The following is an 18,119-nucleotide window of genomic DNA, read 5'->3' as shown; positions in this document are numbered from 1 at the left end:
GCACATGTAATCACCCACCAATGCCTTGTTCTCAGCTATTAGTTCTTCACTCTGCAGGCTTCTGAATACCCTTCTCCCTCACTGAGATCCACCATGAACTCCCTCCTGTGCAGAGAGGAACAAATACATTTATGCCATTTTGTACCAGTTCTGTGGAGTCTTTCAAAATATGCTAAGATCACCAACCCTGATTTTCATGGCAATAAGGATGTAATTTAACTTACAGAAACAAAACAGACAAACGATACAAACTTTATTTATTTAACTCATACAGTACAACAAGGAATATAAGAACTTTTGCTTTACATATGTATTTAAAATTCTTCTAAAGTACTTTAATTTTAAAACCTGACATTCAGTAAGAAAGTATACTAGCAAAATCCAAGTTTGAACACCAGTTAGGAAGTTTTTTTACTCTGTTACTTCACAGCTTGTTACACAGGAATGTTTAAAACCATTTTTTTCCTGCATAAAAGCCAGAAAAGAACCCCTTTTCTGTAATCTCTCGTGTACATAGTTGCAAAGTGTTCTAGATGAATTTGAATAAATGTTTTCTTTTAAGACGACAGGAAATGGAAACTCAATCTTTTCCTGCTACTCAACGTAACACAAGCTTTGCCACAGGAATGCATTAAGTATAGTTCATCTACTTTGAGCTGGTGTTCTCAAAATGCTGTATGGGACATTTGCACTGGCCAACTTCTTACATAATAAAAAATATGCTCATCAGAGCATGGCAAAGTGCTCTTTTAACTGTTTGAGGAGCTGCTGTGTATCAAYGTGACCTGGAAATGCTTCTTCAGATTTCTGAGCCGCTGTGTAACTTTTCTGAAGATCTCCAAGCTGTAAGAAACACACAAAATAATTTTGAAAATCCTAGCACTGCAGTGTTTGCATCATGTATTCTTTTCATGTTTCATTCAGTGCAGTACATTGCTCACCAATGTTTGAACATAGCTGGTCATAAGAGTGAACAGAGTGAATATAAAGACATTTGGACTCAGGATTATGTCCCACTTACATCAAGAGATTAGAAGAAAAAGTCAGAAATGTGATTTTAACAGGAGGGATGTTTTGAGACAGCAACCTAATATAGCCCATTTCACCCGAATTCTTGAGAATGGACAAGGTACACACCATGCCCAGTGCACTCCTCCAGTAAGGAGGAATAACAAATACAATTTTTGCTTTTAAACTCCATAGAAGTGTTTCTATATATACAAGAAAAACACAACCTGACAGGCCTCCGTAAAAAACACAACTCTGAGTGATTCCCTGCTTCCTCACAGAGATGCACAATAGTGTTGGAGAACTGATGGTGCTTCTCTGTTGCTTTTAGAAGAATTGTTYCCTACTTAGGGAACTTCATTTTTTTCCTAAATAGCCATAATTTTTTTTAAGGATTAAAAAGAAAGCATCTCAGAAAGTGGTTTGAGAAAAAAAGAATCCAAATGTTTGGGAACACATCTAGAAAAACTGGTAACTCCTGAACAGAAAGGAAGGAGCAGTGGACAGATAAGAGGCCTTTTTTCCCTCTGCATCACTCAACACAAAGCTTCAGTGCASCAAGAATTCTCTGAAGGAAAAGAAACCAAGGTTCTGGCCAGAGAAAGARTGTTTTGTAAACCATGGCCTTACACTAAACATAAGGACTGCATTACTCCACTGCACCAATACCTGATGTGGCCATCTGTCTTCTCCCATAAACTGTGAGGGTTCTTTGTGCAAAATCTACATAACAAGACATTTGCAGACTAGGATTTACTCCCTAATCAGTAAGTAAAAACCGCAATTATTCAACACCCTCTTTGTTTCACAATGGAGAGGATATGCTTACAAATTAATGGATAATTCTCTTCTTGGTGCATGCACTTCAGTATCTGTAGGAGTGGAGGTGCCCACACAGTACAGAATCATAACAGAATCATGAAGGTGTAGGCACAAGCAAAGGAGCAATTTTTCTCTTGTGAAAAACATAAGGACGTGTACAGTTTTCTCTTTATTAACAGGAATGTTGGACATTGTTAATACAGTGTCTTAGACACTCTGGATGAAGCAAATTATTAACACAAAATTTAAAWGATTGCAAAGCTGAAGAAAAGACTTCCCTTTTGAAACCAGTAAGATCATGGGAAGAATAAAGGATATTCTTTCTATCACTACTGAAAAATCATAGGAAAATTCACTCCACATTCTGAAAAAGCTTATGACTGTAAAGACTGTAGATGGAATTGTTAACAAATTGCTCATCTTCCAGGCGTTTGGTCAATTACAAAGTTACTTCACAGCCATTTGGCCTCATTTACTCTCAGAAGCAAACACTGGAATGGCTACTTTGACACACTTCTGGTTATTAAAATGGAAATGGAATTTAGAGTTTTCCTTTTGTTTATGAACTCTGTATTATTTTGTCTTATCTTTCTGGAATTCTCAGTAATAACAATAAAAAATCACCTGCCTCACTGAGGCTCAGTTTTTAGATAATAAGAACAGGAAAACACATTACCTTCTCTGAGAGTATGGCRATATTGAAATGGGGCTCATACATGTGAGGTGCTAAAGATGAAGCAGTCTGCAGCAAAGCTCTTGCCTGTGCAGAGAAATAAAAAAATAATATAGTGAAACCTGGGAGGAAGAGTAACAAGAATCTAATGCAATATTCATAATTCTTAAAAGAAATCATTTTATGTTTCCTTTCCTAGGTCTTTACTAAGAAAGCCATTTTTAACAAGGTTACACCAATAGTACACACATAACACAGTCAAATAGCATTGAAATGAATAAAGACCTCTGGTTGRATCAGAAATACAAATTTTTGGGACATATTCAATTAACCAATTCACTTTTAAACACTGAGGAAAATATATCAAGTGTATTAATACGCCCAAAGTATTGAAAGAACACTGCATTTATCTGTTGTCTCTGACAGGTCTGTCTTAAGCATCCCTGAAACCATACATTTTATCATATAAATGACAGCTTTCACACTSAAACATTTTAATAAAATTTGGATTTTTTTCTTACTAGCAAAACAGAGCCATAAGAACGTAAAACAAATTATCAGAGTGTATCATTTCATGCTGTAAATCCAATAAAAAATTAAGATCCAATTGTGAAAGATTTTACTAAAAATGAAGAACTTAATGGAGAAAACTCCAAAACTTTTAAAAAGAAAAGTAACTGTAAACTGTGGAAAGACTGAGCTAGGAACTTATTAAAACTCCCTACATCTGAAAAATCTGAGTAAATGTAATAGGACTTATGAAAGAACATTGTGAAATAATAACCAGGATCAGCAAAATATCATCCCTTTTTTTCATTCTTCTGTGCATGATTTTATTGCCTTGATGATTCCAATTTTTAATTATACATGTGATACAAGAAAAATTAAAATTTAAAGCTAAAAACTAAAGTATGCAGGAAGTTATTCTTCGGGAATGCTCCGCTAGGGRATTAAATATCTCTAAATTTACTGATTATGAAACTGAAACTAAACCCAAAGTTTATTTGTCACTGGAAACATCCAGTGCTGAATTCATTTCAGTGTTTCCATGGTAATAACCAGGTTATCCGAATAAAGTTAACTTCTCTCTAAGAGAATTTGCTCTCCTAAAAGGTATTTACAAGCCTTTGTAATTTATTGWAGTTCTGTGATGTATATATGAATCCATCAAATTTGCCTGCTCTCATGAGGTTTGAAAGAAGCCCCAGCAGTTCAAACTGTCCAAAATACTCATTTTACCTGCATGTGTATTAAAAATGGTTACGTTTAATCCACCATGCATGTCAATGACACATCTAAGCACAATATAGCTTAGTATACTCATATTAGGTAAGATGAACCACCAAGCTTACTAAWGCAAAAGTATTTACCAAGAACTTGCTGCTTTGTGACAAAATTCTAAACAATCTCCTTGCTAAAAAAACCCCAACTTTTAAGAGCTAATCTGATTGCCCTCTTCTGCCACCCAACAAAAGTAAGTTATYTACATTCATAAACTGAATGTACAGTCAGTTGTCAATTAAGTGATGATTTCAAAGTCATGGGGTTTGCTTTAGATATCAATTTAAAAAAAATCTCAATTGCAAAGCCATTGTAAACCTTGCTTTGTCTTTAACRATTCATTTGGATATGCCAAAGAATGAGCAGTTTAATGGGAGATGGTGAGATAATACAGAGGTTACACTGAAATATGCATAATAGTTATCCATGTTTTCTGCCTGTAACAGTATACTGGACATTCATAATGCCTCTAATCAGAGAAATGACATGTTTGTTAAATACCAAAGYGCCATAGGAAGCATTCTGCTTGGGCTGAAATTCAGCACTGACCTGTTCAGTGTGACCTTTTCGCATTTCCAGCACAGCCAAGTTGTTGTAAGCTTCTGCATAGTCGTTATTGTTGACTAATGTTAACTTGAAACACTGGTAAGCCAGATTCAGGTCTCCTATGCCCTAAAAGTAAGACTGCATTTTCATTTGTGAAAAGATTGGGAACAACATGCATCAGTTTTGTTCTCTGGAGTATTTTTTCACCCMTAAGTACTAAAATGGAATGCAAGTTACAATAGAAACATGCTGATCAGAAACATGTGCTTTCTTCCCAGAGCCTCTCATTTTCCTTATTCTTTCTCTAGACAGAATCATTTCTCTCTAGCACAAATGTCCATGCTCCAAGTGATATTCATTTCATATAATTTAACTTTTAGATGATKAAAGGGTCATCTAAAGATTATGCTATCTGCTACTGTCTACAGCAGGSTAAGAAAACTGAGATGTCTACAGAGTGGAAGTCATCTTGCCTCTCTGTCTCTACCCATAAGTGAAGGGAATTTAATTTCTCAAATGGAGCAGCTGACTGCTACTACTATTGCARTGTTATGACTGACACTAATACAGCATCAGTGATGAATACTGAAAAATACTGGCACATCAGTTCAAATTTCAATGTTTTAGGCAGTGTAAAGTACTGTGTTTATCCTAGTTGCAGTACAAGTAAGACAAACAGTTGTGTTTGTGACTCAAATCTTTATCAGCAGTTAAAGACAACTCATGTTAGAAAGCTGTCAAAAACTTTATTCAGCGAGCTTATTCTGGGCATGCAGCTAAAGAGAAATCTAACGCAACTTGAAGAACACCTGCAAAAATGGGAAAGAATGGAAGAAAATTTGTGTAGAAATTTAACAAAGTTTATCACACAACTACAAAATATTTCTATTTCGCTTATAAGACAGGAGAACATGCCTTCTCAACTTAATGCTTTAGTATTGGCTAATTGCTGCTGAATGTCTACTTTTATGACAAGAGAATCGGTATAATGCTCCATGTAAAACAAGTAACAGTTCCAAGAAAAAGATCTTCAATTCCCCTTTTTTGTCAGATTAGCTTGTTTTGCAGCCAAGGCCTTCAAGGGCTGGTATGTCATGCAATCTTTTCAGAAAGACAGGAAGGTTGAAGACAGTGGGGAGTGAATATCTTTTAGCAGGAGAAAGCCACATTCTGTAAAGTACGCAGGTTTTTTCTCTTGCTGCTTCTTCCCTACTGAAGTGCAAATAAACATTCCATCTGTACTGAATTTTATCCTGTACACTACCAGGTTTTGTATTTCCAAGTAGGGAAATTACTCCTTCCAAGTTTTTTTTTTTTTCACACTTTTTACAAATTGTATTTATTCAGAAAGATGGTTAATATTTTTCATACCACAGCCACATGTCCCAAGTTGTACCACACATCTGCTGTCTCCTCCTCATTTTCAGCCAAAAACAGTGCCCGTTCAAATGAAGATAGTGTCATATCATATTGCTGGGCATAGAAGCAACAGAGGCCCAGATTGTTAAAGAGCTGGCAGTTATAAACACCCATCTGCAGGAGCCGTCTAGATTGAAAGAAAACATTTGTTTCATTTATTTTTTTTATTAATTTCAAATAGGAGTTTTACTCTAAAAGATAAAGTTCTCTCCTCCTTTCTCCCTATTCTGAGAGGGTATAAAAACTAAGTGTTACAGTCTTATACTTGGTAGTTTCATGAAGGGCAGTGCAGAGTATTTTTTATTAGAGTCAAAACTGTGCGAAACAGTCTGTGTAAATTAATAACTTCTGCCTTCTTGACTGGGTCACATGTTCTGACTTTACTGTAAGACAGAGATGTAGCAGACTTTCTCCACTTCCTCTTTCCAGCCCCTTGACACCAATCAAGCTCTAATTTGTTGCAGTTACTTTATAGAACTCTTCAGACTTCWACTTTTTGCTTGATTCCCACCCTTCAGTACTGCTCTAATTAGTAATAACACATTTATATGTGAATATACATTAATCTTACACCTCAAGCATATCTAGATTTCAATTGATATAGATATTGTTTGATGTGTAATTTAAAATGCAGATGTATTGTAACATCTGTTTATTATTATTAATTATAATCAATATTAACATTAATTAAACAAAAATTATTAAACCATAGTAAATAATAATGAATTTAAAATTATATTAAACCAGAAATGCTATGAGGGCCAGGGAAAAAGGGGGCTGCTGTGTGCAGCATGACTGTGAGTTTCTGAACCTAAACTGATTTTATGGTGATTTTTGTCCCAATGCTCATTCATCCTCCCATGCCAATCTCCTAATGAATTTTTTTTCCTGCATGAGAAAAACCAACCCTTTATATTMCCTTCCCACATATTCAGTTCCCCCTCCTTCCCTCCCTCCCTGTCTGTATTTAGAGATACCTGTAAAACCGCAGCGCTATCTCAGGCTGGTCTGAATAGAAATGGTTACTGCCAATGCATGCAATGGCTTCCACGTGAGTATTGTCTTGTTTTAAGACATCTTTATAGTACTCTGCAGCTGAGGAGATATTGTTCATTTCCTATGCAATTGGACAAAAATTCCAATTACTTCTACTGTTTATCACCTATTTTTAATATGGAACTTATTAAAACATGAATCTGCAGAGTGTTTATCTATGCCCTGTACAATACCTAATTGAGATTAATTACATATGCTCTTAATCTTAATTATCTTAATTTTAATATCTTGTTTTCTCTGATCATAACATTCAACAMCACTTTGGCATCTTTACAAGCAACACACACATCCATGGCAGGAATGCATATTGATTTATTAGTAATATCTGTACCTGAAATTAACTCTATGCCACAGCTACAAAAAAGAGATTAGAAAAAGAGACAATCTATTGTATTGGGTTTGGTAGCTGAAGAGTGACTACAGGGGTGGCCTTTGTGAGAAGCTGCCAAAGCTAACGCCAGCCAGCTCCAGGAGGGACTCACTGCTGGACAGGGTTGAGCTCATCAAGAGATGGTAGTAACAATTCTGTGATAAAACATTTTAGAAGGAAAAAAAAGTCCTTGCACAGAGGTAATTGTGGCCAGAGAAGAGAGGAGTGAGAATATGTTTGAGGAACAAGTCTGCAGACACCAAGGGGAGGAGTGCTCCAGACATCAGAGCTGAGATTCCCCTGCAATCTGTGGTGAAAACCATGGTGAAGCAGATGTGCCCCTGCAGCCCATGGAGGTCACCAGGGGAGCAGAAATCCACCTGCAATCTGTGGAGGAGCCCCATGCTGGAGCAGATGGATGCTCAAAAGGAGGCTGTGACCCTGTGGGAAGTCCATGCTGGAGTTTTCTCCTGGCAGGACCTGTGGCCCCATGARGAGCCCACACTGGATCAGGTTCCCTGACAGGACCTGTGACCCCATGGGGGACCTGTRCTCGAGCAGCACCCATGCAATAGACATTTGCCACTTCTTGCACCATGCCTTGCAATATCCAGAATTGTGCTGTCAGTTTCCCAGTAGGGTAACAAGGAATAGACTTTCTTCCCCAGGCATTGTCTCAATTATTTTCAGTGYTTTTTAAATCAACTCATGAATGGCTCTGAGCATAAAAAGAAGAATTTAACTGAATATAAAGATCTACGATGTGTCTYTGAAAACAGAAATCATGAATTTACCAAAACTTGTACCTAGGATAGGCCAGTTAAGAGAATGTATTGTATAYAAATATATGCTTTGATGTGTATTATTTGGTAGATGCATTAGGGTAAACTCACTGCTGTAAATGACAGCACACTGTTTCTGCAAGTGCAAGGCCCTGAGAACCCTATCACATACCAGAAAACAAATAAATTAAAATACCAAACTCACTTCTGTGTTTATAAAACAATAATTTCTACCTATGTGCTGCAGCTACAATGTGCTCCCAACATAACTAAAGAATAAGCTTTTACATAACCTCAGCAGTATATTTAGCTATTAAAAAATTGATTTCTTGTGATTAAAGGAAATAGCAATAAAACAGTCCCTTTAAAATAGATTTTTTTTAAACCAAAAATGCTCTACAATTCTTTATACTGTCAAAAGCTAGTGACAAAGAAGAAAAGCTCTGATTAAGATGCCTGATGYATATATTCCACTTGTGAGTCTATGTAATGAGAGCAGCCCTGTGTTGCAGTACAAATCTTTGCTAATGAAGCTAGAAGCTATAATCCTACACTCATGTGTCAGTGCAAAACTAGATCCTATCAATTATATGCTGCTCTTTAATAATTCCTTAAAGGGTTACACAATGTTATGTATGATTCTGCAAAGTAATATCCATATTTAAAACTATTCAACAATTCAGAAAGAAAAATCTCCAACAATTATGCAGCTGTTTTCTTCCTTGCTGAAGGACAAAAAGGATTTAATATGAAAATGGATTAAAGCTTAGGGGTTAGATGAGAATGATGGGAACAGGATAGAATGCCAAGCATGAATATAGAAAAAGAATCATTACTTTGTTTTTAACATTAGTTCTGGAATAGCACATTACCAACTTCCAGTGAAAGACAATATTAAGTCCACTGTTTGACATGAAAATATACAGCTTTAAAATACAAAATACCTCGTTACCAAGCTAAAGTGATACTACTTTAAAACGAAATCCTACTTAATCTAACATTTACTTCCTAACTRAAAACATTCACATTCCAACTGTTCTCAATGGGTTAAGAAACTAWTGGTAACACATGGTGTTAATAAAGAAAACATAGAAATATGAAATAGAAAGTTTTCTTTCAAAATAGTTTCTATTTTGCTGTTTAATTTTGCTAGTTGGTGACTTGAGCAGTTTAAGTGCGATGAATTATATATAAACTACCCCTAGCTGCAAGGGCAACATCTGGACTACTTGACTTAATGTGGATTTGCTTCTGCRTGCCAAGGGCAAATGGGATCTCACGGGGTGATGAACCATTGAAACAAAAACTCCTGCAAGGCTCCCCTGACATTACCTTGCCACCTTTGTGGAAAGTTACCTGTTTTGCATTAATGACACTGAAAATCAGCACAGTTAGTTTTTGATGACCTTACAGTTACATTCWACTACTGACTTTTTTCTTGCTCAAGCAGCTAAATTTGGCCACTATAAGGACTGTATAGTGGGTGCATACCTCGTAGATTCTGGCAATTCCACAAATAAGAGTCACTTCTCCAGGAAATCGATCTAACCCTTGCTTGAAAAGGTTCAAAGCTGTTACAGGCTGATCCAAGCGCAAATACACCTAAGCAAATAAAAAGTGTATAGAGATGTCAAATGTCTGACTTTTAYACATGTACTGCTGTTTAACAAGGAAGATAAATAAAAGGGATGACACCTCCATTTTTACAATAAACCATTAGCTCAGATGATGACTAACACTGGGAAAATAATGGAGTAAATACTGAATAAATCTGTGTAATGGAGATAAAAGAGGCTATTTAAGATAATTAAATTTACCTCACACCATCTATACATTACTAATGAATTTTAATATTACTAATTTAAAATATCTTGAAATTTACTATCATATATAATATACTTCGACACTAAGTTAAGGTGTCACCTTGAATATTTCCCTGTTTAATGTATTTTCAAAAACTTGTGTTTAGGCTTGAAAGAACTGGACCTTCAGGTTGATAGYGCTTGAAAATCAAAATGTTTTACTTAGTCAAATGAAACTGCATTGCACAGAGCAGGGACACTTTCAAGTTTCCTTACTACTCAGCCAACCTCCCCTGTCACAAACAATAAAATCCTATGGAAAGAGAGCTCTTTTGCCTCTGTGGCTTTGGCTTCTTTGTTGATTACGAAAATGTGCAGTGTGGATAATAACTGTGTGAGAACTGGACATCCAGTGTATTGCAATGTGTTGATAGGGACCACCTCTGCAGCTGTCTGAGAGGACAACTGTAAAGCCCTCCTGCTGCGGGGTATGGTAAACACAGCTACACAAAGGAAAAAGCCCTGCACACATGCTTTGGGAAACAAATTGGCTACATTGATTTATTTATCTCCCAGTAAGTGGAAAAGGATTYTGTTGGAGAATAGGATATTAATTAGTGATACTTGATAATAATTGATACTACCTAATACTTGATATTACCAAAAAGCAGAAAGAATCTGTGACTGGTACCCTGATATAAACATTTTGTGATGAAATGTAAGAAAATGGGTGCACCTGGACACCTGAGAAACCTCCAACCATGATATCGCTGTCCATGATGGGGGGATCAGAACTGGATGATCTTTGGCATTCCTTCCAACCTGAACCATTTACTGATTCTATGCATTTTGCAGACTCATGGTAGAGACAGGAGTCTAAAATTACTAAGCTTRAGTCAATGAACTCCAAAYACTTTATTGAAGACAASTCTCCAAATAGGAAAAATGACCATTAAATACAAAACATAAATTGCTCAAAAAATGTAAAGCATATATGAATATCTGAATTATCCACTAGCAGTGATGACTTTTGGATGGGCCTATGACAGCTGGCTTAAGGGGAACTGATAAAGAGCAACTGGTTTCATCTCCGTCGAGTACATGATGAAGAAAAACAGAGTTTTAGCTTCTAACAAGCGACTTCTTGCTTTACGTCTTGGAAAATGTTTAGAATCTAATGTGTATCCTAGTACAAGTAGTTCTGAGACTCAGCTGTGCCACTTGCTCTTTGAAAGCTTTTACTGGCTTTATTTTGACAGAACATTCCCTGTTTCAAGGTCTCTGCTTCCTTTAAGCTCACATTGTTTTGATTTTGCTTGTGAAACTGGGATTTTGAGCTTCACTTTTTATTTACAGATTTATTGCATTAGTTTCCTAGGAGACCATGTATAGCCACATTGTTCTTCATACTGGAACTCCAATAATTTTTCAGCGACATAATCCTCAGTGGAGTTTAGAACAAAGAATACAATAACATAGGAGATTTTTTTAATCTTGTTTGTGAAATCTGGGAGCTCAAATAATTTCATCAACTATTGATTTCCATCACAACTGTTAGCATGTATTACCTCAGGCATGGAGATCATACACTTTTAAACACCATGATATATCTATGACTTACTTTTGCCAAATACAAGATCGTATCAACCATGTCCTGCTGCTTAAGGGCTGACTTAAATTGTTTTTCAGCTTCACGATACAATCCTAACCTGAAGAGACAACAGATACATATAGAAAGTACTTGTTTGTTGGGGTTTTTTAAGTTCTTTTCCAAAAAGCTTATTAAATAATGACACAGTGCACACTAAATCAAATATAAACTGCCTAGCACCTTTTAAGACCACATATTTGTGTGCATGTTAACAAAAAACATGTTGTTATATAAAGATAACAAAACCACCATTCAAAACTATGAAAAAGACAAATCCATGAAATTTGGCCCCCCCCTTATACATGCAGCCTTCTCGTGCTACGTGAATACTGATGTACTCATATTCATAGGACTTCCTTCTGCTCTTAGAACAGACAGMAGAAAATGAGCAGTTAATGTCTCAACTCTACTCAAACTTTTTCAGAGCAGAATTTCCTCACCCATGGCAAAAATCACACAGATACTTTCCACTGTGGATGAACATCACAGAAGTCTATTTCATCTCAAAGGCCTTTATTTTTACTGTCAAATATTTTGCAGTAATCTATGGAAGCTACACAACTAAAAATGAAGAGGACTGCACAATTTCAAAACCAGAAAATGGCACACTTTCTCATATAAAAATTGCCTTTGTTTCTTTCAGCCTAAGAGCACATATGCTTGCTGAAGAAAGGGAAAACACAAACAGGACAAGCCAGCTAAAATGAAGAAATGTAGACAATGGGGACATGTCTACATGTACGTGCTTGGATGATTAGTCTCTATAACACAATTCATAAAGATCCCAAAAGTAATGAATGACCTCTAAGCTCATGTATTGGCTTTGCAGGAAAAGGTTTTGGTCACTGTGGGTCTCCAGGAAAGGCTTCTATGAGAAGCTGACATGCTCTGATGTGTGACAGAGCCAATGCCAGAAGGCTCCAAGATGGACCCACCGCTGGCCAAGGCTGAGCCCACCCATGATGGTGGCAGTGGCTCCATAATTAGAACAGACATGATGCACATGCAGGGATAATACATTTAAGGAGGAGCAAAAAACAGTGCAATGGCAGGCAGAGAGTAGAGTAAGAATAGGTGAGAAGAAGAAGCAGACACCAAGGTCAGTACAGAGGGAGCAGGAGGCAGTGATCCAAAAATTCCTCTAAAGCCCAAGGGGCGGACCATGGTGAGGCAGCTGTGCCTCTGCAGCCCATGGAGGACTATAAGGATGCAGAGATCTGTCTGCAGCCTGTGGAGGAGCCCATGCTGCTGCAGGTGGACGCCCGAAGGGGGCTGTGACCCCACGGGATRCCCATGCTGGAGCAGATCCCTGAAAGGACCTGTGGCCACTGGGAGAGATGAGCCCACACTGGAGAAGATCTACTGGCAGSACTTGTGACCCCACGGGGAACCCACACTGGAGCAAGGGAAGAGAGTGAGGAGTGCTCCCCATGAGGAGGAAGGAGCAGCAGAGCAACATGGAATGAACTGACTGCAACCTCCATTCCYKATTCCCCTGTGTTGTTGGGGAGGGAGGAGGTAGAGAAAATGGGGAGTGAAGTTGAGCCCAGGGAGAAGGAAAGRGTGGGGAGGTGTTTTAAGAATTGCTATTATTTCTCATTATCCTACTCGGACTTGATGCTTGAGTATGGGGCRCCAGCCTGAGGCCTCAGCATATTTTTAACTGGTACTTCTTGGGCAGTGTACTGTTGGAAAAAAGTGTCTAATGTGAATATTTCATTCTGTATTATTCCATCAATCTGAAGCCCTCATTGACAGGTTATATCTCAAACTAATACTGTAATACTTATTTTATGTGGTCTAACAACAGTTCTTTGCATTTATTGACTGACTTTTCAAATAATGACTTTAAAATTCATTAACACAGGCAAAATTGCAGCTAATTCAGTTACGCAGTATGGATGCCTTTATCTCAARCAGTGGTCTCCTTGTACATTAAAAGAGATTTAAGCACAGTACTGTCCAACAGAACACTAACTGAACTATTTCTCAGTGTTCAGCATTGCACAACACACCCAGCAGTAAAGGTCTTGCACTCACGTTTACCACAGGAGAAATGAACAATGGCTTACCTGTAGTAGCACTTYCCAATTTGGACTTTCCACCACCAGTCCTTGAACTGTGCATACTCAGTGGCAAGGGCTGCCAAATCCAGAGCCTTCCAAAACAAACCCATCATCTTAAAATTAATACCATCATTGTTTACACAAAGAAAACAAATGTAAAGATTCTCATACAGAGAAAATTTTGAACAGAAGTCCTATTAACTTGAGGGGAAGGCACTGCTTGTTGTTTATTATTTTTATATTTGTTATTTATAGGGGTTATTTGTCCCTATAAAAATATGCAATCCAAACAGCTTCTTCTAATTCAAAAGAGAAACCAGAAAATTAATTTGATCAGACTCCTGCAGTGCCACTTCAGAATATATTGACTGTTTAAACCAAAACACTTTCTCCAAGCTTCCCATCCTTGCTCACTAAAGGTTGTTAAACCCAAGTAAAAACAAAATAAAATAAAGAAGTTCAGCAAGTTTGAAATACTGTAAAAACTGTCATCTCATTGCCAATATCAGTGAGCCACCACTTCTAGGAACTCTCAAATGTGTACAATCAGAAATACTTCTTTAAAAAAAAAGTCTATCATGCAAATAATTATTTTATTACAGGAAAAACAGAGAAATATTCTGAGAAGTAGACAGGTATCAAAGATTGTGGAGTCTCTAAAATCTCTTTTGTCTGGYATATTAGAAAAGCTAATCAATGTGCTCTGACGAGCCACCACAGCCAGAATCTATGGCTTTTGTGTTTTAGTTGTAATTTCAACACCTCTGTTAAAACAAATAGATATCTGTTCTGCACCACAACCTATCACAGAAGCACTTGTGGTTTTTTTTTTTCTAATTTCATTTTGTCTCAGAACATATCAAAACCATGTTACGTTTGTTACATTTTAGGGATATCATCAGAAATAGTCTAAAAAGTTTTAACATAGTATTTTTATAACAAAGAACCATTTGTTTGTTTTTTTAAACATTTTGCAGACCACAGAAATCAGAAACATGTTGTTATAATTAGGAACAATATGTAAAAGTCCCATGCACCACTCACTCAGTAGCAGAGAAACTAATAATTCTCAGGAAAAATTAATCTGAATACATGAAATGCTGTAAGAGCCCAACTGCATGACATCTACCCCTAGGCTGGATTCCTGTTCTTTCTGCCAGCAAAATAAGGCTGCAAGTAGTCAGTGGGCTTAGATCTGACATAACGCAGAAAAATCATTGGAGCTATGAAAATTTAGAAAAGTTGCTCTCTTTTGGCTTTGTGAGAAAGAATAATTTGTTTTGKGTAGCAATTCAGGATATGGAGTTGCATCAATGCTGTCCCTAACAGAAAGAGAAAGCTGTCATTCCCTGCCTCTGTGACAGGAGAGAGAAAACTCAACTCAAAACTCAAACCTACAACTGTGAATTCATTGTTTCAAGTTAAGTGGAATCCTTGAAGGCCTTGATGGCAGCACTTATCTTGGTTGTCCTTTGTTTCTTAATGTCTTTGCAAACTGCACAACAGAGCYCTTGGATGCTACAACTATAATGGGAAATACGGTTGCCTTAAGACAGAAATTGTTGGATTCCCTTCTGGAAGATGAATCCTTTCAAATGAAGGAACATTAGCAATTTTGTCCTAGTACTGGAAAATCTACAATAGTAGTTGATGTTAAAATATTCGTTATTTTTGTTGCCTTTGCAAATGTATAAACAATGTGTGTGACTGTCAAATACCACACCTGCTTCCAGWGCAGCAGGAGCAGCCACTTCAGAGCAAGGATCATACTGCAAATACTGCGCTTCAAAGAGCTTTCCTGAGTGCTCTGATGACAAGGCTCAAGAAGGAGGACTGAGTTTCAGAAAATGATGATGCCTTCTCTAGCTACACATTCACGTAGCTTTCTGGTACCCTAATTACTTCTGATAACTACTTTATGCAAGACTAATTTTGGCTGTGATTGGAAAATGGGAACTGACTGCTTCAGGCTTAGTAGACAGTAACATCAGCAGTTTGTCGGTGAAGACCCTGAACTCTTCCTGYGATCAAGAAACACAGCATGACTTCATTTTGATGTCAATTTATGAAATTAAATTCTGTTTTTSTATCTTCCAGTCAATGAAAAAGGAAAGGAAGTTCCTGCTTCTGATACTTTACAAGTGATTGCCATTTAACCAAAAAATACAGCCAAAGTTACAAACACTTCTAAAAAGTGTTTGTCTGACAAGGGTTTGCACATGCTAATATTTWAAAATTTCTGCTGGTATTAAAACAAAAATCTTTTGACAATGTGGCCCTTGAAATGTTAGTAAATGGACAAAAATAATATTTTAAAAGTAAAAGCTTTCAACTTGCTTTACTTGTTGCCATTACCAACTGCTATATTTAAATTTCAGTTTGCTGCAAACGTTGGGTTTTTAATTGTACATTAAAAACAATGGGTTTGGTGCAAATCAATGTTCAATCTGCACGGTATGTTAATTTAAAACCAATCTATAACAGCAKTAGTGATATGCCTGTCCTGCACTCCTCTGCATTGCTGAACATTGGTGTAGTCATATTAGTAAATGGAGGGGAAACCAGGATGGATTTGGAATTGGCAGATACTGGTATGTCCTTTTAAGAATTTTTGATTCTAATATACATATCAGCTCAAAACCCACACTGCTGGTCCTGAAAGTAGTAATAAACTTTAGAATGTAACTCATAATCTGGACACACTGATGAGCTGAACTTGTTACTGTCTAGAGTACTTAGCATACTCATGTATGCAGAGTCCATTTCAATAAGTCTTAACCCTGAGAAGCCTTTCAGAACAAATTTATTTTACTCTCATTTCTTATGATTGCACAAATAAAAATGTTAAAAACCCCATATATTTGGTGGGCTTTCTGTTTGTTTTTTTTTAAATATTTTTCTTAAAGAATTAAAACTAATGTATTATTCTTTAATTGATTCTGAGTTTCATTTTTTAACCACTACTTTCCTTAGCAAAACTATGTTATAACTGAGACTTCCAAACTGTCTACCAGCTGTAATGTAGTATAAAGCAGCTTGTAGCATTGTGGCAATTTACTACTGTATTGCAAAATTAAATTGGTAAATGTACAGTTGTTTGAAACAGTAATCTCATACAGAGTATTGTATGSACCAAGAAATTAGATAGATGGAAACAATAATGAGCATTTGCTGCTTCTTTCATGTGCTGCCCAATGGCAGTAATTTTCCCAGCAACAATTATTGACTAAAGTCTTCTTTGTAGACAAATCAACACCAGATAGTCTATAAGATAGCTGAGGAAATTACATTAGGCATAGTCAATTTAGCACAATTTATTTTGGTGAGTGTCTTCTGGATTTCTGTATTTTGTAAATATAACATAATTCCATTTTAGATCGATTTCTATCAGAGAGTATAAATTACAAAGTATTAAGAAGAACTAAGGAAAAAATGAGAAGTTGTGACTTCTGACTACAAAGTATATATTGTACAATTGTTGTGCTTCCTCAGGACAAAGTGTTTTGTCATCCTTACCTACCTGTGAATAATGGCAAAATACAATGTCATGGTCTACTGAAAAAAGTTAGCAGCAGAACTATTTCTGGACAAGTCTTTGAAACTGCCCTGCTCTTACAACATTTAGCCCACAAAATGGCTTTTAGAAATACCTCAAGGTGCACAGAAAGTCAGCTATTAAGTACATGTGTTCAAAAGGAAATAAGTCAAGAACAATAATGGATACAGAAATAACATTTTCTTCAGACAAGTGTTTAATTTTTCATTACAKAAGATGAAAGACTTTGAATATATTTTCAGGTGCGGAAAAGCTCAGTACTTCTCTGTTCTTCTTGCATCCCCATGTTTCTGACAACTGATAGATTACAGATGTATTTACTTTTAATTTGAACCWATTTCCTAGCACTATTTATCCAGTTGAATGCACACTGATTAATGGCATTTCTCAACAGAAATTSCTGAGTCTTTATTTTTTTCTTTCTATATACTGGTTGAATATGAAACAGAAGATAAATAATAAAACTGCGTTTGTATCTTAAATAATAATGCARATGAGAACGGCACAGACTGTTCCAGTTCAGCACAGTGACAAAGAAAGGATATTGTCACTACTGCTTTGTGTTTTATCTGCAAAACTGCAGAACTGCTGTCCTATCCATGCAGAAAGTCTCAAGTAAAGACTTTTCAAACTTAAGTCAATTTACCAGGCTTCCAAGCCTTTCAAGCTCTTTCATCTCATTTCATGCAGAAAAGTTGCRTTTTAAGAATGTCCAACATCACATAGCAACAATAAAGATACAGGAGATGTCAGTGAATGTTCTTACAAGTGATCAAGCAAGAGCCAGATCGACTTCTAAACAGTTAACATATGTGTTCTTTCTTTGCTGAATCCTAAATGACCAAATTATTTTCAGGGAGATGCAAGAAACTGAATTCGTGAAATGCCATTGCTAGGAGAGGTGAATAAACAGTGATGCAGCCATGTTTAGCAGATGTTAAATTGTTTCTTTTTTGTTTAAGAAAAATTAATGCAGATGAAGTTCAAAAGGAAGGAAGGACAGTTGGGAAAATGGAGTTATATTGCAAATGGTGCWGAAAACATAAAAGAAAGCAAATGAGAGAAAGGAAACAGAACAGCTAAAAAA

The 18,119-nt window shown here is 36.5% G+C and overlaps 1 protein-coding gene across 2 annotated transcripts in view; it reads right to left on the bottom strand.

Annotated features, from left to right (window-relative positions):
• Positions 1-246: 246 nt before the first annotated feature.
• TTC8 (tetratricopeptide repeat domain 8) overlaps positions 247-18,119 on the bottom strand; it is a 37,415-nt gene continuing 19,542 nt past the window's right edge. Inside the window, exons 8-15 of one of the 2 annotated variants that reach the window (XM_057384278.1) lie at positions 13,483-13,568; positions 11,381-11,468; positions 9,449-9,559; positions 6,727-6,866; positions 5,702-5,876; positions 4,334-4,456; positions 2,507-2,590; positions 247-843 (exon numbers count right to left, since the gene is read on the bottom strand). In XM_057384278.1, coding sequence (XP_057240261.1) covers positions 727-843; positions 2,507-2,590; positions 4,334-4,456; positions 5,702-5,876; positions 6,727-6,866; positions 9,449-9,559; positions 11,381-11,468; positions 13,483-13,568 — 924 coding nt within the window. In that variant the 3' untranslated portion in view covers positions 247-726. The remainder of the gene's footprint in view (positions 844-2,506; positions 2,591-4,333; positions 4,457-5,701; positions 5,877-6,726; positions 6,867-9,448; positions 9,560-11,380; positions 11,469-13,482; positions 13,569-18,119) is intronic. The other variant, XM_057384359.1, reaches the window with a different exon arrangement.

Source organism: Malurus melanocephalus, unplaced genomic scaffold (genome assembly GCF_030028575.1).
Source record: "Malurus melanocephalus ecotype Western Australia unplaced genomic scaffold, MMel_1.1 scaffold_0, whole genome shotgun sequence".
Taxonomy (NCBI): Eukaryota; Metazoa; Chordata; class Aves; order Passeriformes; family Maluridae; genus Malurus; species Malurus melanocephalus.
The sequence above is the reverse complement of the archived record's forward strand: the minus strand, read 5'-3'. Positions and strand labels throughout refer to the sequence as shown.